Source organism: Dendrobium catenatum, unplaced genomic scaffold, assembly GCF_001605985.2.
Source record: "Dendrobium catenatum unplaced genomic scaffold, ASM160598v2 original_scaffold_101648, whole genome shotgun sequence".
Classification (NCBI taxonomy): Eukaryota; Viridiplantae; Streptophyta; class Magnoliopsida; order Asparagales; family Orchidaceae; genus Dendrobium; species Dendrobium catenatum.
Window position 1 is genome coordinate 30,466 of NW_021420086.1, and position 23,470 is coordinate 53,935.

The 23,470-nt window shown below is 32.6% G+C and overlaps 1 protein-coding gene across 3 annotated transcripts in view; it reads left to right on the forward strand.

The window, feature by feature from the left end:
* The first annotated feature begins 11,734 nt into the window (after positions 1-11,734).
* Positions 11,735-23,470, forward strand: part of LOC110116174 (GTPase HflX) — a 29,008-nt gene continuing 17,272 nt past the window's right edge. For 2 of the 3 annotated variants that reach the window (XM_020849660.2, XM_020849668.2), the window contains exons 1-4: positions 11,735-12,242; positions 13,308-13,450; positions 14,483-14,599; positions 19,116-19,230. In XM_020849660.2, the coding sequence (XP_020705319.1) occupies positions 11,859-12,242; positions 13,308-13,450; positions 14,483-14,599; positions 19,116-19,230 (759 nt within the window). In that variant the 5' untranslated portion in view covers positions 11,735-11,858. The remainder of the gene's footprint in view (positions 12,243-13,307; positions 13,451-14,482; positions 14,600-19,115; positions 19,231-23,470) is intronic. The other variant, XM_020849683.2, reaches the window with a different exon arrangement.

Below are 23,470 nucleotides of genomic sequence, written 5' to 3' on the forward strand. Positions count from 1 at the left end.
AATAATTTTTCTATAAAAACAGGCAATCATTGGGAGTAATTTTTTTTTTCACTACCTCTCTCCTCTCCACTCTCTCTTTATTGTCAATTTTTTGTTATCACTAACAACCTTTTGTACTTGCTCCTTTTCTCTCTCTCTCTCTACAATGATGTGAGATGACTTAAATTTATTTATTTATTTTCCACTCTCTTATGAGGTTAATTATTTTTTGTTGATTTTTATTAGACAATTTTAACCTTTTTTACCATTTATATTTCTCTCTTTATTTATATATTTTCTCATGCTAATTATTTTTTTTATATTTTTATATTAATAAGATGTAGCTTTTTTATATATTTATTGTTTGTTATAAGATATTTTTAAATTATATTTTTATTTAATTTAGGTATAAAAAACTTAAGTTAGATATAAAAAAAAATAAAACCCTAATGTCAATTTCAAGCTCGATTGAAAAGCTTGACGGTATTTTTCAAATTAGAAATTTTTGCCCCGCAAATAAATAATCATGGCTTCGCCATTGCTAATTACTCACAATTCAAGATAAAGTCAACTTAATAACTCGAAGGGACGCAACCCTTGAGAAAAACATGAAAGAAAATTGTCCAGTCAACCTCGAAGCGCTATGGTGCTCAAGTTCGCAGAGTTGCAACCTACACAATGTTGTGGCTCTAAATCTATAGTGCTACAATGCCCTGCTGTTTGTCGATCAACCCTAGAGCGCTCGGGATTTCTGCAAATCTTCCCGAACTTCCGTATTTCTGCCGATCTAGAAGAAAAAAATTTCCCCGTTTCCCGCTCCTATACTTCTGTTTAAAAACAAAAAAAGGGAGCAGGGAAACCAAACGAGGCATGAGTTGGATCTCATTATTTTATATAAATCTTATTAATGCCTGGCTGTCATATTTCATACTAATAAGAAGTTGCATAAGTTTTTTGTGTTTTGGATCCATAATTTCTTAAGCTGGATTCTAAACTTCCAACAAATGGAGCAACATAAGCTTCTATTAGTTATCTTAAACTTCTTAGTGAAATATATTAACTTTAGCATTTTGGTTTTGTTTGTTCACTTCTTTAAAGTTTGAACATTTGGTCTATTATTTTATTTACATTTTAAGCAATCAACTTAGAGCCTGTTTTGGGCATGTTTATGACTACTTAGTTTTCCATATCACAATCACATTTTTATTGTTGTTTTCTCTATGATTTCCAAAAATGTTGTTTTTGTGATTGTAAGCAGAATTTTTTGCATTACCTAAATCTCTTGATCGTGGAACTTGGGTGAGAGTGGCTATGTTGTAAATCATTCACATTAAGTATTTCCTTCTACAATTAAGTGATGACACCTCTCAATGACTCACCCGGCTCTTGCGTTATCTATAATAAAGCTTCAAAGTTCTTCAATGATGTTTGCATGCTCACAAATAGTTGATGAACTGGTACTCTAGAGAAGCCATCCTTCACTGAATAATTGCTAATTAAGGTCTACTTCATAGATATTAGTTGGTAGGACTACAGGTGTGTGATTCAAGCCTTCTTAAGTTTGGCTTGATAAATGGTTCATGAGTTAAGATTGATGAGCTAACATGTCAAGTTTGAGCCAGTATCAACTCAATTGATTAGCTCACGAGCCAGCTCGTTTAAAACTAATAGCATAAAATACACTTAAAATACACTTAATTTCTGAGTAGCGTTTAATTTATGAGATGTATGATTCAGTTCGATCTAAAGTTAAAGAAATAATATATAAACATAAAAGAAAGTAAAATGAGCATTTTGGAGGATGTGGAGCAAAGTAACAAACCGCTATATTATTTGGCTCTTTTTTATATCCAATTTACAACTTATACTTCGTAATATATTCTCATTTTATAAAATAGTAATTAAATAAGTTTATTTATTTTTTATTCTTGAAAGATATTCAAGTAAAAAATGACTCCAAGGGAGCCCTCAACGTTTTTTGTGAGAAATATTTGAAAATTTCAAATAAGAGCAATGCTTGCTTGAAATATTATTTTCTAAATGAAAGAAGAGAGAAATGATGAATGAGAAGCTGGTTAATTTTTTTAAAAAAATTTAGAAATTGGAGATTAAAAATATTTGTATAGTGATAACAATATGTGAAATGCTGCATGAAATGAATTTGAATCCCTTGATGATATAAAAATTTTAGAGATTGCAATATGTGTTGGGGATGGAAGTAAAACATCGTGATGAAATTAAAAAAAAAAGTAAAAAAAAAATTGCAGAAAGTAAAAGGATATAAGAATTTAACGTTGAAAATTTAAAATAGGGAAAAAGCAGAGAGCCACACCAACCAAGAAATCCACTATGAAAATGGGGAGAAATAAGTACATATCTCTTTTATATTTTACTCACTCTTTCTCTTCTCTCTTACATTGTTATCACAGTTCTTCATGTTCTAATTATTCACAATAAAAGAGAAAGTCATGTTAATAACTCGAAGGGACGCAACCCTTGAGAGAAAATTAGAAAGAAAAATTTTCAGTCCACCTCGAAGTGTTGTGGCGCTCAAGTTCGCAGAGCTGTGACCTACACAGTGCTGTGGTGCTGAATCTAGAGCGCTACAACGCTGTACTCTCTATCGATCAGCACTGGAGCGCTCGGGACACAGCTCCTGACATTGTACAAATACAAAAATTTCATGTGCAAGCCACCCGAATCTAAGCTGGTGGTAAATCCCCCCAATGAGCATGAGAAAATGACTTGAGGTTTAAGACAACAATATCATCCCATAGATAAACACAAGCAGATTTCACACGGAATCGAAGAACCAAATGAGGCATGAGTTGAATTGCATTATTTTATATCAATCTTATTAATGTCTGGCTGGCATATTTCATACTCATAAGAAGTTGCTTAAGTTCTTATGTTTTGGATCAATAATTTTTTAAGCTGGATTCTAAACTACCAACAAATGGAGCAACATAAGCTTCTATTAGTTATCATAAACTTCTTAGTTAAATATATTAACTTAGGCATTTTGGTTTTGTTTGTTCACTTCTTCTTTGAAGTTTGAACATTTGATTCTAGTATTTTATTTACATTTTAAGCAATCAACTTAGAGCCTGTTTTGGGCATATTTCTGACTACTTTGCTTTCCGTATCACAATCACATTTTTATTGTTGTTTTCTCCATGCTTTCCAAAAAATTTTGTTTTTGTGATTGTAAGCATAAAGCATAGAGGTGTCAAAATCGGGTTTCGGCTCGGGTCGAGCTAACCCGGGGTTTAAACGGGTCAATCCTAGCCCGAACCGGATAGGTAGGGTCGAAAATTCTGACTCGGACCCGACCCGTCGGGTTGCCGGGTTGACCCGACCCGACCTGTATTTGGGTTCTTTCAGCGCCGGAATGTCGGAACGGCGGCGGGCGGACGGCGGTCGAGGTGGCGGACACGGGTCAGCGGGCGCAGGGCAGTGGGCGCGCGGGGCAGCGGGCGGGAATCCAAATTTTTTAAATTAAACGTTTTGAAATCGGGTCGGGTCCAACCTGGGGGTCCGGATCAAATTTTCGTGTCCTGTCAAATATTGACACCCTTACCATAACCAAAACTGGATTTAACATTGATTGTGACAGCTTTGGCTGAATATTTGTTCTCCCTACTTTGGCTCCAACGAGTAAATTTAGGTGGAGGGATTTTTTTGACCTTTTTTATTAGTTCATCATTAATTAAGTGGGTAATAGAATTATCTAATAAAAATTAATTAGTATTAATTCAAGGTTTAATTACGCTAATTTCTGGGGAGTAAAATGTGCTTCACATGTAAATTTCTGAGGAGTAAATGTGCTTCACATGAGAGGTATTTCAAATATTGTTCAAATTATTATTGACAATGCTTCAATTTGTAGAGCAGGTGGTTTACTTATAGAGCAAATATTATAAATTTACCATTAATCATTTTATGAGAGTTTCTATCTTCAATGATTTCTCAACTTTGAAAATACTTTCTATGGCTAAAACTTCTTTATCTCAATTATTTTGCTGTCGAGAAGCTTTAAAATTTTTTTTTAAAAAAAAAAAAAAAACTATTCAAGCTGTGACTAGTCAAAAACATTTATTTTATTACAAATATAATATTTGAAAGGTAAAATATGTGGAAGAAAAAATAATCAGGCTTCTTTTAGGATGGCTTTCTTACAACTTTTTAAAGCAGTATTTTAGTATAAAAATTTTAATTTTTAAAGTAAAAAGCTATTTCAATAAGCAATAAAAAAATCGTTCCAAACGAAACCTTAATGACTTATGTTGGGATAAAGTTAAATATATTATATATTTTATTAATATTATTTAAAATGCTTAAGAGTTGCGGATACAAATAAATCTTACTTGCATTTAATTTATGAGATGTATGATTCAGTTCTTTCTAAAGTTAAGGAAATAATATATAAACATAAAAGAAAGTAAAATGATGAAGATTCAAATGTTATAGGGTTGTTTGTGCCATTTTGGAGGATAAGTGGAGCAAAGTAACAAACCACTATATTATTTGGCTCTTTGTTTATATCCAATGTATAACTTATTCCTTGTAATATATTCTTCTCATTTTATAAAATAGTAATTGAATAAGTTTATTTTTTATATTCTTGGAAGATATTTATGTAAAAAATGACTCCAAGAGAGTCCTCAACGTGTTTTTTGTGAGAAATATTAGAAAATTTTAAATAAGAGAAATGCTTGCTTAAAACATTATTTTCTAAATAAAAGAAGAGAGAAATGATGAATGAGAAGCTGGCTAATTTTTTAGATATATAGAGAAATTTGGAGATTAAAAATATTTGTATGGTGATAACAAGATGTGAAATGTTGTATGAAATGAATTTGAGTCCCTTGATGATATAAAAATTTTAGATATTGGAAATGTTGGGGATGGAAGTAAAATTTCGTGATGAAACAAACAAGGAAGTAAAAAAACAGTAGAAAGTAAAATGACACTAGCATTTAACATGAAAAAATTCAAAATAAAGAAATAATCACAGAGCCACACCAACCAAGAAATCCACGATGAAACTGGGGGAGAGATATGTATAGATTTCTCTTCTCTCTCGCTCTCTTTTCTCTTCTCTATAAAAAAAAAAAAACCCTCTTATAAAAACGAGAAATTATTGTGTGCGGAATCCGAATGCATTCGGAGACGAATTCGGATGCCCCATGTCACCGGATGCACAGGCCCCGGTGACGTGGCATGCCCGAATTTCCCTCCGAACACGTTCGGATTCCACACACAATAATTTTTCTATAGCCAATCATTGGGAGTAATTTTTTTTTTTCACTGCCTCTTTCCTCTCCACTCTCTTTATTGTCAATTTTTTTGTTATCACTAACAGCCTTTTGTACTTGCTCCTTTTCTCTCTCTCTCTCTACGATGATGGTGAGATGATTTAAATTTATTTATTTATTTTCCACTATCTCTTACCAGGTTAATTATTTTTTTGTTGATTTTTATTATACCATTTTATACCTTTTTTTCATTTATATTTCTCTCTTTATTTATATATTTTCTCATGCTAATTATTATTTGTTATATATTTTTATATTAATAAGATGTAGCTTTATTATATATTTATTGCTTATTATAAAATATTTTTAAATTATATTTTTATTTAAATTAGGTATGAAAACCTTAAGTTAGATATAAAAAAAAAAACTATAATGTCAATTTCAAGCTCAAATGAAAAGCTTGACGGTATTTTTCAAATTAGAAATTTGTGGCCCCCCGTCGCAAATAAATAATCATGGCTTCGCCACTACTAATTACTCACAATTCAAGATAAAGTCAAGTTAATAACTCGAAGAGACGCAACCCTTGAGAAAAACATGAAAGAAAATTGTCCAGTCAACCTCGAAGCGCTATGGCGCTCAAGTTCGAGAAGTTGCGACCTACACAGTGTCGTGGCTCTAAATCTATAGCGCTATGATTACCCTGCTCTTTGTTGATCAGCGTTAGAGCGCTCGGGATTTCTACAAATCCTCCCGAACCTCTGTATTTCTGCTGATCTGAAAAAAAAAAATTTCTCCATTTCCCGCTCCTATACTTCCGCTAAAAAAAACAAAAAAAAAAAGGGAATGGAGGAATCAAACGAGGACTGAGTTGGATCGCATTATTTTATATCAATCTTATTAATGTCTGGCTGACATATTTCATACTCATAAGAAGTTGCTTAAGTTTTTTGTGCTTTGGATCCATAATTTCTTAAGCTGGATTCTAAACTTCCAACAAATGGAGCAACATAAACTTCTATTAGTTATCTTAAACTTCTTAGTTAAATATATTAACTTTAGCATTTTGGTTTTGTTTGTTCACTTCTTTAAAGTTTGAGCATTTGGTTCTATTATTTTATTTACATTTTAAGCAATCAACTTAGAGCCTGTTTTGGGCATATTTCTGACAACTTTGCTCTCCATATCACAAACAAATTTTTATTTTTGTTTTCTTCATGCTTTCCAAAAATATTTGTTTTTTTGTAATTGTAAGCAGAATTTTTTGCATTACCTAAATCTCTTTGTCGTGGAACTTGGGTGAGACTGGCGATGTTGAAAACCGTTGTAAATCATTCACATTAAATATTTTCTTCTACAATTAAGTGATGAAACCTCTCAATGACTCAGTCGGCTCTTGCGTTATCTATAATAAAGCTTCAAAGTTCTTTAATGATGTTTGCATGCTCACAAATTGTTTTGTGAATATCTCATTGAACTTGGGAAAAGAGGTGATGGTGTTGAGTGGCAAATGCAAGAACCATCTTAAAGGTGAATTCTAGAATAATCTACATTTCATTGCATTTTAGTATCAATAAGTGAAACATTAGAGCTCCATCCTTCATTTATATCAATCCATATGAGAGATTTTGAATTTTGTTGGAGGCTTGGCCTCAGCAATCTCCCTTGAGAAGAAGTAACAAAGCGGTGGCATCCACTTATCGATTCTCTTCTCTTCTTGACAGAGTTGAAGTTAACACCTCACTTTCAAGGTAATACATTTTCATCGATGATTAGAGTAGTGGTCAAGCCTTTACATCTAAAATGTCTTCTTCTCTTTACAACATAATTAAATGATCCTTTAGTTCGTTCCACTCTATGGGTGGTTCTTAGTATTCTTTTCAATGGTCCTTGAATCATTCAAGTGATCCTCTTATCGAATTTAGCAAGTTTGTAAATAGCTACACACTCCTTATTCTTCAAGTTAAAGGATTCATCTCTTATGTTGGGATATTGTTCGGCTTTATGTAATACTCATCTTCTAGTTATTGGCGTGCTCCACATTCATCACACCTTTTAGGATGTTAAACTTTTTCATGCAATACTCCTCTTCTAATACTGAGAATGTTGAATGAAAAATAGAATAATACAATAGAGAGAAAATTATAGTGATATAATCAAATTTTTCTATAAAATGTGCTTCATTGCAAAATGATATGCATGCAAAATTATATAAATTGAGCTTGCCCCTTGACTTCCTATTTATAGATTGAGGTTAGTGTTTGTGCATTTAGAATTAGTTATATATATAACTATATACTAGCCAAATAGTTGATCAACATGTAATCCTTCACTGAATAATTGCTAATTAAGGTCTACTTTATAAATATTAGTTGTTAGGGTTAGGGGTGTGTGAGTCAAGCCTGCTTAAGCTTGGCTCGATAAATGGTTCATGAGTAAGCTTGATGAGTTAACAAGCCAAACTTGAGCCAGTCTCAACTCGATTAGTTAGCTCACGAGCCAACTTGTTTAAAAATAGTAATATAAAATACACTTAAAATATATTAGAATTCACGAGTTCAAGTATAAAACTATTAAATATATTTAAGAAGTATATCTTAATTTTTTATATCAAGTGATTATTTATTATATATCTTTTAATTTCTCATTCTTTTTATAATTTTATTTTAATAATTATTTGAATCACAATAATATTTTTTTCTTTCATTATAAACAAAATGGCTCGAACTCAGAGAATTAAGCTCGAACTCGGAGAATTAAGCTCGAACTCAATTAATCAATCAAGCTCAAGCTAGGGTGACTTCATCTTAGCTTGACTAGTTTACGCCTCTAGGTAGAGCTAACTAATAAGATTTACTCACCGATCGAGACAAATTCTTGGATCATAAATACGAGCTTTTTATAGGACAATCAACATTATATGAAGTAGATAAAGATAACTTGGCTTGAACTAGATCAACAACTAGAACAAGACTTTAAAGATATTTGGATGTGTGGGCAGGGCTATGAATGCGAAGGAGGGACTCAAAAGGAGAGGAACCTGTGATATTTGAAAGTCCTCTAAAAAAATGCCTCAAACTTTTACATTATATTTTGTTTTCTCAAAACCAAACACTAAAAAAATATGTAATGCACCTATTTTTACTACTATTTAAATTACCACTAAATTCTCCTATCCCATATTTCAGATTAACCAATAGACTTGCCAACTGCAAATTAATACCACTAGCTTTTGCCATCTCCATTGCTTGATTGTCGTTGTTTGATTGTCATCCCCCGATTGCCGTCATCTAACAATCATTGCATGTGCGTTGTCGTCTTTTCACCATCATCTGATTGTCAAAATTCATTCACCATCATCCGACCCGTCATCATTTGAATGCAACTCCAACAATCTCCCTCACATTCACGCAAATATAATTCTATATTATATATTTTACAAGTCTTCTCAAATTAAGAGGAAGAGAGGCACTTTTAATCTATCTACACTGTGGATGATTTCATCTAAACCTCATTGAGTGTTTTTTTTTTGTTGTCAGCATAAATATTTTAGTATCTACTGAGTTATTTTCTTTTGTCTATATGTGTGTTGAAATGTTGTTACTTATTATCACAAATTTTCAAGCAGGAAAGCCATAAATGAAGTAGATACTAAATGTAATACATATAACATTGTTAAGTTCTCTTATTCCTACCATCTTATTAATGTTAGTGTATTCATAATTTTTTATTGTTTTAGATTATTAGTGGTGGCACATTTTATTTTTTTAAATAAATCTTTTCAATTTTCGAGAAATTATTCTACGCGGAGTCCGGACATAGCTCTGCGTCCGAACTCCAAATAAATCGTGACATGTGTATTGGACACATGGATATTTAATATGAATTTTGTATATTATTTATCTCTTTGTCTGGCCTACCGATCTGGCACATAAGTTTTCCGTACAAATTTAGGGTTTAGAATCCACACTCTCTTTTTAAATGAAAATACCCACAAAAGCTTCTTAATATTTAGGATTTCAACTCAATACACTTTTGATACCTGCCGAGAAATAAAAAATGAGGAAAAGTTGATGAAGATGAAGACTGGTTTAGAGGAGGAAGTTGTATTCTTCAAGCAGATGATATACCCACAGGATGTGAAGTCTGAAAGGCGGTATGCAAATGTCTAGGAAGAGGAAGACTTGAAGTTGAAAAAAACTGCAGCCTGAAGGAATGATAAATTTTCTTCTATACGCTTCACATATTTGTTGGGGGTCCAAGAGAACAGCGCCATCTGACAGGGTTTGACCTTCCCAATCAGGTCACAGAGTTAAGGGGTAGAGCCCTTGTGAGGGTTTCCAAGGGCAACACCCCCTAAAGAAATTTTGGTTGTAAGAGTAATTTTGGAAGTTATGCGAGGAAAATCCCTAGATTTTGGTTTTTCACGTAAATTTGTTGTGTTCATTTGTGTTTTGCAGATCGCGATTTATTTTTCTCTTTGTATTTGATTCATTCAAATAATATAATACTGCATTCTTAAATACACAGCAAAAATACAGCAAACAAGCAACAAATTTATCTTAACAGTTTATCAAAAAAAAAAATCCTTATAAGTTTAGTTGTGAATGCACATTCAACACACTCTCGATACACAGTAAATACACAACAAATTTATCTTAACAGTAACAAAAAAAATGTATTCCTTACAAGTTTAATTGTAAATGCACATTCGATACACTATTGATACACATTAAATACACAACAAATTTATCTTGACAGTTTATAAAAAAAAAATTATTCGTTAGAAGTTCAGTTCTGAATGCACATTCGATACACTCTCGATATACAATTAATATGCAGTAAATTTATCTTGACATTTATCAAAATCATTATTCCTTACAAGTTCATTCCTGAGTGTACATTTGATACGCTATCGATACATAGTAAATACGCAGTAAAAAAAAAAAAAAATAGTGACGTTACCTTGACAATTTATTTAGATTTACAGATAAACATAAATTCTAGAAAATAAACGTAATTTAATACCAAATACAAGCTTGAATCAACATTGATATCACAAAAGAATTTGAGAACTAAAGGTTGACTTCATTTCTTCTAATAGTAAAGAAAATATAAATTTGAAGAAATTAAATAAGCAATATGGTTTTCTGGATGAATATACTTGATTTTTTTGTTATAAATCTTGTATGAGGTGGAGGGCAATTTTATGAAATATATAAAGCTGCAATTAATCAAGTTTCCATAAATTCAAAATAATCCATATTTCATTCCAACCGATAAATACGTAGTAAATACACAACTTATACGTAATAAATATGTAACAAATATACAATTGATACGCAGTAAATACACAATTAATATGTAGTTGATTGATTAGTTTTAAAGAGAGGATAAGTTAAAATATATTTTCTTCTTTGATTGATTAGTTTTAAAGAGAGGACAAGTAATCAACTACATAGTTTCAATATAATTAATCTTTTTCTACCTACAATCACATCCCAATTCTTAGAAAATTTTACATGAATCATATAACTTCTTCTCACGAAAATAAAATTCAAATTTTCATCAACTAAAAAAAAAATAGCCCATTTTGAACAGGAGCTAAAACTTCGATTTCTATTGATGAATGCGACAAGAAGCAGAAACATATATAATGAAAGATAAAAAATTGATGGTCTTGAACAATGAAAGATTGTATCAACCACGTATTTGCTGCATATTTACAATATGCAAACTGCGTATTTGTTACGTATTTGTTGCATATCAAATGTGCAAGTTCAATTTAACTTATAAAGAACAATCGTGAGCAAATACATTTTATTGTTGAATGGAGAATGCAGTAAGAATAAAATATCAATACAAAAATTACCAATAAAACAAATGTTATTTTACAAAAAAATTTTAATCAAACAAAACATTATAAGCTATTTATTATGAATCAATGTCAATACAAAGTGTACATAAAAAAGCTATCATTAATTCAAGCTACAATTTTTTCAACTTCAAGTCTTTCTCTTCCTAAATGTTTGCACACAAAATAGATATAAAATACATACAAAATATATAAACATGTCTCTTTGCAATATTTGACATATAAATAATTGAAGAATACATTTTCAAAAAAAAAATCTCATTGAAGCATTCAGTCATATTTGAGAACTTGATATGCCTTTAAGGCGAAAACTATTATGTTGTAGTTGCTTCTACGACATATTTCTCTGTTGAAAAAATTAAGCTCAATGAAGAGAGAACATTATAAAATTTAGGAGTTTCAAATTTACGGATAAGTTGAAACCTATACCCCATTATCTCCACAAAAAATGCAACCTGTTTCTCAATTTTCTTTTACAGTATTAAAAGTTTTATTCTACTAAAAATTTTAAATTTGCGAACTTTTTAAGAGTTATTTTCTTAAAAATGAGTGGCGTAGTTGGATCATGAACTATAAATATATATATATTAAAAATTTAGACAGAATAATTTCTGTCACTGTAGCAGCTCGGCGAAGCAGGCTGCGAGGACGTTACTTCTGCTCCTACAAGATCTTCTGAGTTGGTGAAATCTGAGCCAAAGAAAAAATTACTAGGAGAAACTCTTTCAAAAGCTTGAAACACCATCATGATCGGAGTTTGCCGCTTGCTTGCTGCGATTTCTCCAACAACGGCGGTTCCTTCCATTCCTTCTCGACCCGCGAAACCCTACTCCTTCCACTCGTTCACTGGGATTAAGCTATCCAAGGGTGGAATATGTCATCTTGCGATGCCCTGGAGAGCCGGAACCCTAAAAGATGCCACGGAGGTGGAAATCGAAACCGATAATGTTGCAGATATGGCGGAGGTTAACGGATTACCAGATTTGGAGAGGAAATTGGAGGGGAAGGAGGAGGAAGAGATTATGGAGGGTTTACATTCTCATGGAGAGTTTTTTGGGAGGAAAAAGAGGAAAGCCGTTGATTTAGATGTCAACAACTACGATAGATTTAAGATGAACAACGGCAGAGAGGTGGGAATCCCTACTTGTTTCTGAATTTGTTTTGTTTTTTTATCTTATAACGTAGGAAAAGGGCGATGATATTATTCTTATTATAGGGCAGGAAAATAGAACATCCGACGTTACCTCACTAACTTTCGGAGATAAACTAGTTCAAGAAATAATTTATCTTCTTGTACGATATTTCCGGGTTTTGCTAGTTGGAAGAGTATACTCTTCTCCTGGTAGTTAGCAATAACGTTCCATTTTCATTTTGAATTAGTGAGAAGTGCTCCCGGTTGTTTTAAAAGTTGTAAATGCTTGCCTGTCAATTTTAGACGAGATCAACGCATAGTAGCAGATACGTGAAATGTTGGCAATGATGCGTCGGTAATAGCATATCACATGTTAGTCGTTGGCAAGGGTGGCACACCATGAAAAGCACATCGTTAGGAACCTCATTTTACCCTTTTTTTCTTGCCCCAACCATGCTTGGAAACCATTTTTGAAGGAAAGTGGAAAATAAGACAAAATCCGGTATAATCACTTGAAGCAGGGGTTTTGTAGATGCTTCGTTCAATAATCTTGCTGTAATGCCTTATTTTGTAGATGCTTCGTTCAATAATCTTGCTGTAATGCCTTATTGATGCAGTGGATCATTCACGGATTGAATTCTCTCCATTATTTACAGTGAAATTAATGAAGGGAATGCCTTCATTTTTTTTCTTTGGGAATGGAAACATAACGGGCTTGACTAGATTTTTTATGTCTGCTGAATTCTTCCCATTCTTTTTCCCATGCTAAAATACAAAAAATCCATCCCAATCATTTTCGGTGAGTTCATTATAAGAAGCATCATATGATTCTAATAAGTGAAACTTATCAGGAATTCCGTTGTATAAGCCTGTGTTCTTCTTCTGTATCCAACAACATGTTTTGCTTTATTCTTATGTTGTTTACATCAAAACTAACCAAAAGAGTTAAGTAAATCTTTGAGTTGTTTTGTTTTGTGTAGCCGAAGTTCCGTATTAGCAATGCTATGTTAAGTGTTTGTTCTAAATCTCATGCTATAACTGAACATGATGCTAGTTCTTTCAGGTGTTTGAGGAAAAAGCATACCTAGTTAGTGTTGAATCTAAAGATACCGAAGCTGATAATTTCGGAATTGAAGAATCTCTTAAGGAGCTTGCACAATTAGCAGACACTGCAGGTCTTTTGGTCGTTGGTATGACACATCAGAAGTGAGCCACTATTCTTTCTTTTTTTTTTTTACCTATCTCGTCATTTTACCTAAAGCTGATTCTTATTTTAGGTGTACAACTTACACCTTTGTGATTATTTACATGGTGGTCTCTATTTATTATTTTTTACTTTTTTCCTTTGAAAAGTAAGGCTTTAACTATTTTCATAAGATAAAACAGGAGCTTCATCTACCCATTATTGCAATACTTGCAAAGTTGATGATCTATATGCTAATTTTTTATTTAATTTTTTTGACCTTTTATTTTGCTAGTCAAACCAATTTCCAAATTATTACACTTTAGAGCTCCTTTTTTTTTTCAATCAGGATGCCACTTTAAATATTTGTTTGGTGCATATTTAGTTTAATTTTTCTTAAAGAAAATTATAATTAAAACCATATAATTGATTAATGTAGAAGTTTGTATGTCCGAATTTGTTGGCTTTGTGATGTTACATTAGGGTTGGGTTGATTTTGTCATGACCTAGCGTGTGAGCTTGGAATAACATGGTGGGAATAGATTGGCGGATGGAGTTTTAAAATTTTATTTGCTAATACAAAAAACAAATTATTCATATATTTTTGCATAACCTCCAATATATTAAAAGAACCACTAAATCATAAAATTCAACCTATTCCAAATAACAACAAATATAATATGTTTATTTTAACATCTAAAAATTTTAATTACCTAATACTTGAAGCTCCATGCTTACAATACATAGATTCTCCTCTCACTCTTCCAGTCCCAAGATCTTGTTTTGAATTATTAATCAAATACAATACTGAGCTATTAATATAATACAATGGGTCAATTACAGTTCTAAAACATAGTAACTCAAAAGAGAAAGAAACAACATTCATGCAATCATTATTTTAAACTGTAAGGAAATCGTAAACTATGCTTATCATTAGGATGTCAATCATGATTTATCTTATTCATTTAATATATAAACTGATACTTGAATGTTGAATGGGCATCATAACTCTGTTTCTCTATGTTTTCTGCTGATACCTTGCGCTCTTTATTTAGGCTTGCGGCTCCAAATCCTAAGACATATATTGGATCTGGAAAGGTTGCTGAAATAAAGAGTGCAGTTCATGCTCTTGATGTAGAAACAGTAATTTTTGATGATGAGTTGTCTGCTGGGTGGGTGTCTATCTATACCTACTTCGCTCCTTGATTTATATTACCATGCAGATAGTATTAATCTTTTTGTTTTGCGGTATTATGCGATAATGCATAAAGATCTCTCGTACGTTACATAAATATCCTAGCAAAATTTGCCAATGTTATATATTTTTTGAAATGCCACATTAATATTCTTTTTTGCTTTGGTAGAAGGCAACTCTTCTGGCTGTGAAAATTAACCATTGTTATATTTCTAGTTTTCAAATGGCAGAGCATGGAAAATGATGGGTCTTGACAATTTTTTTTGCTCAACTTCTTTCAATATTCCCATTCGTAATTTACAGAATCGGTAGTTCAATGAATGGTAGGTTGGCAGTTAATCTTTTTATCTGCACCCAAGTTTTTTTATTAGAAATTGATATTAACTATTTTGAAGATCAGTACAAATTGTGAATATGGCATCATCAACCAACTTTGAAATGGTTGTATATTGTTCAAACAAGCCTTTCTGATATTTATGTTATTATAGTTGGATGTTTACACGATTTACTCCATGTCTTAACAATTATATGGTACTGTCAGAGTGAACAGAGTTCAATTTGACCAAATACATTGCCTGATCGGCATTTGTGGATGGTGGTTCTGTCCTCCATCTAACTGACACCATGAACTAATCTACTTTAGTTTTGTGGGAATAAAAACAAACCTAACGTGGAAGTTGTTCATGTAAAGCATAGATCATATGACCTTTAGATTCTAACCTAGCTAATTGCTTGTTCATTTATTATTTTAAATTATGGGCTTTGATGAGCTGCCAGGTCGCTAATAAAAGAGATTGCAGCCAAACGCAGAAAATGACATTTTACTATGCAATGTACTGACATTTTTTGTAGAAACCATGTACAAAAACGCACAAGCATCCACATGTGCATTGTCTTTTAATGCTCATTTGATCTGATCCGACCTTGCTTAAGTATTGGCTAAAAAATAACTTTGATACTAAAAGTTGGCTGATAGTCTTAATTCTATTTAGCATCTGCCTGAAACATGATCTAAACTTTTAGCAATTTTTTTACCATTTCTATTCAAGGCTTGAACTTCAAATGTGATAAAGCAGACTGCTTATCTCTTATGCAAACTACAACCTCTGCAGTTCATTGTCTGATCAGCACCTGATTATTCTCCTTTTTTTTTAAAGATAATATATTAAAAAAAAAAAAAAAGGAATACAAGCAGTAATGAAGCAAAATGACAGAAAAACTAAGAGAATACAAGGTAAATCAATCCGAAGGGCTCAGTAACTGGCCGAGGCTTCCAGCACCTCCGAAGCTGCGCTCAGACCATCCAATATATATATACCTGCGGACATGAATATTTATCTAAAGACCTGAGCCATTATTTATTTGATTCGGATAGGAATGTTTAATTTGAAGACATCGTGCTGTTGTATCTTTAATTCGGGCGAGAAGAATAATGACAATTATCGTCCTAACCTCCGTTTATAGGGAGGGGATGCCTGGAGGATACTAAATTATCGAGAAATCATAAAAGAAAATATAATAATAATAATAATAAATAAATAAATCATAACAGGTGTGGCTAACTTGAAGACATGCACTGTTGTATCTTTGATTCGGGTAAGAATATTTAATTTGAAGCCCCTGTGCCGTTGTATTTTTAATTTGGGCGGAAAGATTTGATTTAAAGATCTCGCACCGTTGTATCTTTGATCTATGTGAGAAGAATAACAACTAGTGCTGTCCCAGCCTCTCTTTGCAAGGAGATGCCATGAAGCTGTTGAAATTTGGACTGGATAGACTTACAAAGAACCGAACTTAAATCTAAATTTAAATAAAAATTATAATTAATTAAAATCTCAGAGATTTAAAAGATGAAAGGGGGACCTGTAATGAACATAAGTGCTCGTTTATAAGCAAATAATTTGTAATATGCACAGTAGATTGCTCGTTGGTTAACATGGGAGTGGAATGAATACTACAATTCACTTGTGAGTAGGAGCTTGAAATTTGTAGTGCACACAAGTAGCTTATAGACGACAATAAGAGATTCATAGTGAACAATGTAGTTTACTTACAAGCAAGAGCACAATCTCGTAATGTTTATTGAACAAAAAAATTCCTTACGAGCTATGTTCGATGATATGATGGCTCATACGAGGCAACATGAACTAAACAATATATCTCCTATATACGATATCTAAAACCTAACTCGCTTTTAAGCCACCTGATCCGCAACCTACTTGTACAAGCAGACAGAAGGCAATATTTTTATAATATCTCTAATCTATATGCTGAAAACACATTCTGCATGTGCACCGATCGTCACATTTGATTTCCAAATCCAAAGGTTCGAGAATGCTGCGCGGGTCAAATATTCAAGTTTAATCCTCCTCCTTAAAATGGTCAGAGTTCACATGACTTGGATTAATAAAAAAATGCCTAATCACAAATCTACTGGGATATTTAATTTGAATTCTACATTAGGCCTTCAAAGGCTCTCTAGATGAAATTCATCATAAAAACATAAGTTCTCGATTTTAGCATTCGCATAATCATCAATTATTGAATATGATCCTCTGTTAGTGGGCGAACATAATTGACAAGATTCAAATAACTAATTATTTAAATTCCCGATGATAGCCGTGTTGATATAAAATCTCATCTAAGGGAACCTATTTTTAAAATACCTATGAACCCCAATGCAAAATACAAATGTATTTAAAGTGACAATAAAGTCACCCTGATGATAGCCACGTTAAATATAAATCTCAACCGAAGGGATCAATTCTCAAAACCTATTAAAATATCAAAATTCAAAATTTAATCAAATTCTAAACATTTAAATGAAGATCTTATCACCAAAAACTTAAAACCAAAATTTGTCCACACTCCGCAATGGTTTGGCGAGGATTATGAATTAATAAATAATTTCAGCTCACAAAGAGCAGATGTCTTACTAAGTGTATTACTGCAATTTATTCTCTATTGATTCATAGCCAGTAGGGACTTAACACGTGCCCTTTGACCGGATGATTTTGCTGTAAAATGACACCACTATATTACGGTCACTGCCAAAGCTCGTATGTTCCCTAATAGTTAAAAGCCAATTAAGTAATGAATTATAGGGCACACTTAACAAGATATAAAACCCTCTGTTAGCTAAGGTTGACTTCAATTCATCACCTTAGACAAACATCCACCCCAGGTTTACAATGTATTCTTAGATGAAGCAACTCATGGCTGCCAACAAGGTTCTAAGTAGTAGACCAGGAACCATGATAGCCCGGGATGATGAAATCATGGAATTTTGATTGGGCCAGTCATCATTTCCCCATCACTCGCTTTAAGTGTATGGTGATGAATTTGAAATCTTAAAAATTCTCAAAAATCCAATTTTAAAATCCCTAAAATTGTTGCTATTATATGCTGGGTACTCAATGTCTATCTCATGATCGAAAGCTCTCTCTCATTATTGGGAGGAGTAATTAACTATAGGGGATTGCGTCTATAGAAAACCAGAACTCAAATCATAAAGTCCTTATAAAATGAGGATGAAATCTCTGGGTAGTGTATTGTCTAAAGTTCAATCAGCCTTTTCAAAATTTGCTCCGGAACCTAAACTTGTTAAAACTCTCTCAGTCAATAAAAGAAGGCGTGGAAAGGCTGGAGTGCGAATTTTCAGAGCACACAATTTGTTAACTTCGGCGACTTAAAAATTGATCATTCTTCGAAGTACCCTAGATATAATGGTATATCCTTTCCAACATACATGTATATGCATCTCTTTCAATTACTGCAACTTATTTTGATCCAACCCATGCAGATGACTTGAACTTACATCTAAAATGCCATTTGTGTCCAAATCTGTAAAACAGATATTCTTTATGTTCTATATTTGGAACACTGAAATTGGTCAAACATTTGTTTCCCCAGTCTCTTAAATTTGAGATGAATATGCATGATTCATTCAGTACAATTGAACCATTGTTCTGGTTATCTGATATGCATTTATTCCAATTACTGAAGCTTGTTTTGAGGCAATCCTATGATTTGGACCTACATCACATCTAAAATGCCTCTTGACAAATCTTTAAAGCAGATGCTCCTTTACCAGTTTGATGTTTGAAACAATGAAGACCTTCCCTTGCCCTAGTATCCCGAATTTGATATGAATATGCATGGTTCAGGCAGCAAAATTTAACCATTCTTCAGGTTATCTAAAAAAGAAGTAATATCTGTAGGTGAACTATTACAACATTTTGATGTTATTCTTTTAGTTCATGTATATTCTTACAAGTGCTAGTATTTTATGTTAATGTAGTCGTTCTTGTATTAGTGTGCCATGAACTGTGTATCATGCTGGTATATTTCTTGCCCTTCAGACATTCTATTTGAGGATTTCATATTGAACTATGCTTTTTGGGTCTGTTCGTGGGAGTGCTTAGAAAGTTTTAACATATGTTTAGTGTTATCGATTTTTCTGTGGGTAACATTTCTCAAGCACTTTATTTCAGGCAATTGCGAAATTTGGAAAAAGCTTTTGGTGGAGATATTCGTGTTTGTGATCGTACTTCACTCATTCTGGACATCTTTAATCAGAGGGCTGCAACGCATGAAGCAGCTTTACAGGCAGCTTTATTATTTCAACGATTTTGATTTAAGTTCAGCAACTTTTAAAATATGAAATCCATACACAACTCATTTAAATGGGGACCATTCAGTACATCACCTCACCCTGCTAGATTTGTACAGTGCCATTCAATTCATGGCCTTTAGAATGAAATCAACATGCTTAGTGCAATTCAATCTCAAACTGCAATTTCATACAATTACTTCATAAAGCTCCATGTACCATTTATTATTGTTTAGTTTGTTAATTTAGCGATTTAAGGTCATTTTAGGTAACATTTATAAGAGTGAATTATAATTGCTAAATATTAAGGTGCCTTTTGGTGTTAGTGATATAACTATGTTAGGAATTCCAAAAACATTCTAATATTGAGCTCTCTTAGGATGGATTATCTTATTGAGAAGTAGTATAAAGTTCAAGAGGACAAACTATGAGGCCTACTAGGATAAAGCGAAAAATATCAGGATAAATGAGAGTTTAGACAATATAAATGGTATCAAAATAATACATCAATCAGAAGTTGCAAACTAGGTGCCGTGCAGTATGAAGTTCAATGTCATGAGAGCTACCTCTTGAACCCATTTGGGATGAAGTGCTAGTGCTACATAGTAGAGGCATTCTCTGAACTTTTAAGGGCAATTTATAGAATTTACTTGTCTACTGAATAATTATGGGTTATTTAAGTTTATTGAAGAGAATACCAATTCAGGAGATTTTAAGATCCCCTAAGTATAAGCGAAACTTTTAAATATCAATGCATGTTCTCGTGTAATTTTGGAGTTCATGGACCTGCAAAGTTAAAAATGTTTATGTTGAAGAACGTCTAGGATTGGTGACTTTTTTGGGAAGCTACAACACTATACTTACAACAGCTGATGGGGGAATGAAGACAAGCCCAATCAAGATCCCTTGGTTTTGTCGTCCCTGGCTGTCGTGGTCCCTGGTATATTTGGACAGTGGACATTGTCGATCCAACTAATAGAAGGATCCTTATCAGCAACCATGGGTTGCGTCGTCCAAAGATATCTTGTAGACCTAGGGTGGATGTTTGTCTGAGGTGGTGAATTTAAGTCAACCTTCGTTAATAAATTGCTTTATACTTTATCGAGCGCACCCTATAATGTGTCACTTAAGCGCCTTTTAACCATTAAGGAACATATGAGATTTAGCCTTGATCGTAATATAGCGGTGCCATTGTTTAAAAGGAAAATAATAAATATAATATAAAAAACAAAACAACAAACCATCAACCCGGCCGGCTCCCACTACCCCACTAACACACAATCTCGCAACCACTTATGGAACTAAAATCACCCCATCCCGCATGACCTCGCTCATTCAAACACTGGCAGGCAAGAAAACTTGGCTCTCCTTCCCCATTCGACTCTTCTTGATGCACAAAACCGCACGCAAGGAAGTGCTTGATTTCTTCTGTTCCCACTGTCATATTCCAGGATCTATATTAGAAGAATTATATATGTCCTGCATTTTAACCATTTAACTAGAGCTTATTAATGAACAACGGAAAGAAACATGATTATATTTTTGTCTTGTCCGGAACCTCATATCATAGAATTCTTTTCATTTTTTGAAAATATGTAAAACTACGTAATGAGCATATAGCCCAGCAAGTAATTAAAATCTTATTACTGAAATCAATTCAAGATAAAAGAGAATAGTATGATATAAATCATATAAAAAAAATATATGCATTAATGTGTACACTGATTATCATTATCAATTTATCATTCTATAATTCATTACATCTTAATCTATTATATCATCAGTCACAGTATCAATAACAATCAACAGTATTAATCACTAACGTTAAATAGTGATAATGACAATAAATAATATTAGTGTTAGTCACAATATCAATACAGTGTTTGTAGCAGTGTTGGTATCAGTATTCAGATATTCAATTAGGGTATCTTAAGGGTATCTTGCTCATGCACTTATAACTCCAAATCAGTCACTCCTTATAACTCCCAATCAATGTACTCCTTATAACTCTCCTTAAATCATGTGAATCAGTCGTCTCGACTCTTTATAACTCCCAATCAATCTCCAGCTCTTTATGACTTCCAATCAGTGAATTATGTTGATCAGTAGGATATCACATGGAGTTATCATATCATGTATCTGATATGATTTTGTAAAATGCAATAAAATTATATCAAATCATTTAGAATGATCTAATTTATAATGCATTCAAATTTGCACAGTTAAAGCTCATGAAATCAGGAGATAATATATTTTTGAGAAATTTAGGAGAAATCAAAATCATTGAAAATAAAAGTAAGAGATTAGTCACTTACAATAAATAGAATAAAATCTGTAATAAAAAAGATTGAAAAATATGATTAAAAAACTTTTCTCTTTCATCTCTCTTCTTCCCCTCTTTCAATGTCTTCTTGTCCAAGTAACTAAGTAAGGGAATAGATGGGGTGAGGCAAGGATATTAACATACACACACACACACACACACACACACACACACACACACTATTCATAGTCTAGCATTGCAGTGCTCACCAGGTCAACGCCAAAGCACTCTACTTCAAAATTTTCATATTTTTCAAATAAATTTATTTCACATATTTGAGTTATTACACGCACGACCCTGCAGTTGAAGCCCTCAGACGTGTGCTCGCCGTGTACGCTCTGATCCCGTCTGGACCCAAATAAAGGTGATTTATCCTTAATCAAGAGTTCTTTTTTGTGTAATAGGATGGGTAATTAATTATGAGGGCTTGCGCTCATAGGAAATAGGAACTTATAACTGAATAAACAACGATATAATTATCGGGGGGAATCTGGTTAATTAACATCCAATCTACCTCAAGAAAAAAAATAGAAGCTTAAGTCTAGGAAGCGGGGTTCGTGTCGTAGCGCCATCTTTTTCTGCGCGAGCTAATACATCATTTTTTTATGTCATTGAATAAGTTGAATGTAGCTCTATCTTGTTAGAATGTTTGCAACACTTTCAAAAGCTACCAGTAGAAATGTTGAAAAAAAAAAGGAAGCACACATTGACTTGCTTAAACTTGTAGAAACAACAACAAAAATAGAGGTTTGAAGGTGCATTGACTTGGGAATATAGCTGCTTTATTAAAAAGAAGAACACTAATGTAAGATAAGGAATGGATAGATGCATTTTTTTTGTTGACAATTAAAATAATTAGGTTTTGTAACTGTGGTACGCCAAGGGAAACATTTAGAGTGTATATTATGCGTAAAAGAGGGGCAAACTAAATCATGAACCTTTATGAAATAGTCAAAACATTAGAAAGAGCTTGCATGATAACTATATGCTATTCATTACTTATATGTATGTTTGGGGAATGCATAAATTGCATTTTGTCTAATGATTAAATCATGAAGAGAAGGTGAAACAGTAAAAGTTTTGAATAAGATTTAATAAACTGCTTGTAGTTTTAATATTCAATTATTATTTCGATTTTAGATTTTGATTCATATGTTGCTTCATATCTAAAAATTATTCATAAGAATTTATATTATGCAATTTATGATGTTAATTTATTTTTTTGTGTTTGTGTCGAAATCACTGCCAGAATGGTTTATTGTTCCCCAATTCTTCAATTTTTTTAATATCAAGATTTTGAAGTTCATCAGTTCATGTAGAAGAGCCATAATTTTATGGCAGTAGATTTGGCCATTAGATTCACACAAGAATAAAAATCAATTATGGTAGATTTGAACAAATTTCTTTCATGCATATAAAAGTCGATCACAAATGTAGATGAAAAAGAACAAAAAAGTCACCAAAGAAGATGCATGCCTCACCCCAATACGGCGAAAATTTTTCCTCAAAAGTTTTTGCCAACACTTGCTTTACACTCAAGTATTCACATCCAACACAACACATGAATTTGAGTGAAAAACTTCAATTTTATTAAGGATGATTTAAATTACGTGCTGCAGGAATTCTATTTATAATCAAAAAGACTCAGAAATTTGTAGTTTCTCAAAATCCCACAATCTGGTTCAAGTCTCGATTTTAATAATAATCTTGGATTCTCGCATAACATGTCTAGATTTGACAATCCCTATTTCAGCTAGTGCAAGCATTGCTAAAATTAGAGGGCAGTTGAATAGGAAAAAACAATATATAATTCAAGTCCGCGAGAGTGAACTGACTTCCAACAATAATGAAGAACAGTGGCAAGTCTCAGGACATATAAGGAAACAGAGCACATGAACCAATTGAAGTGTCTA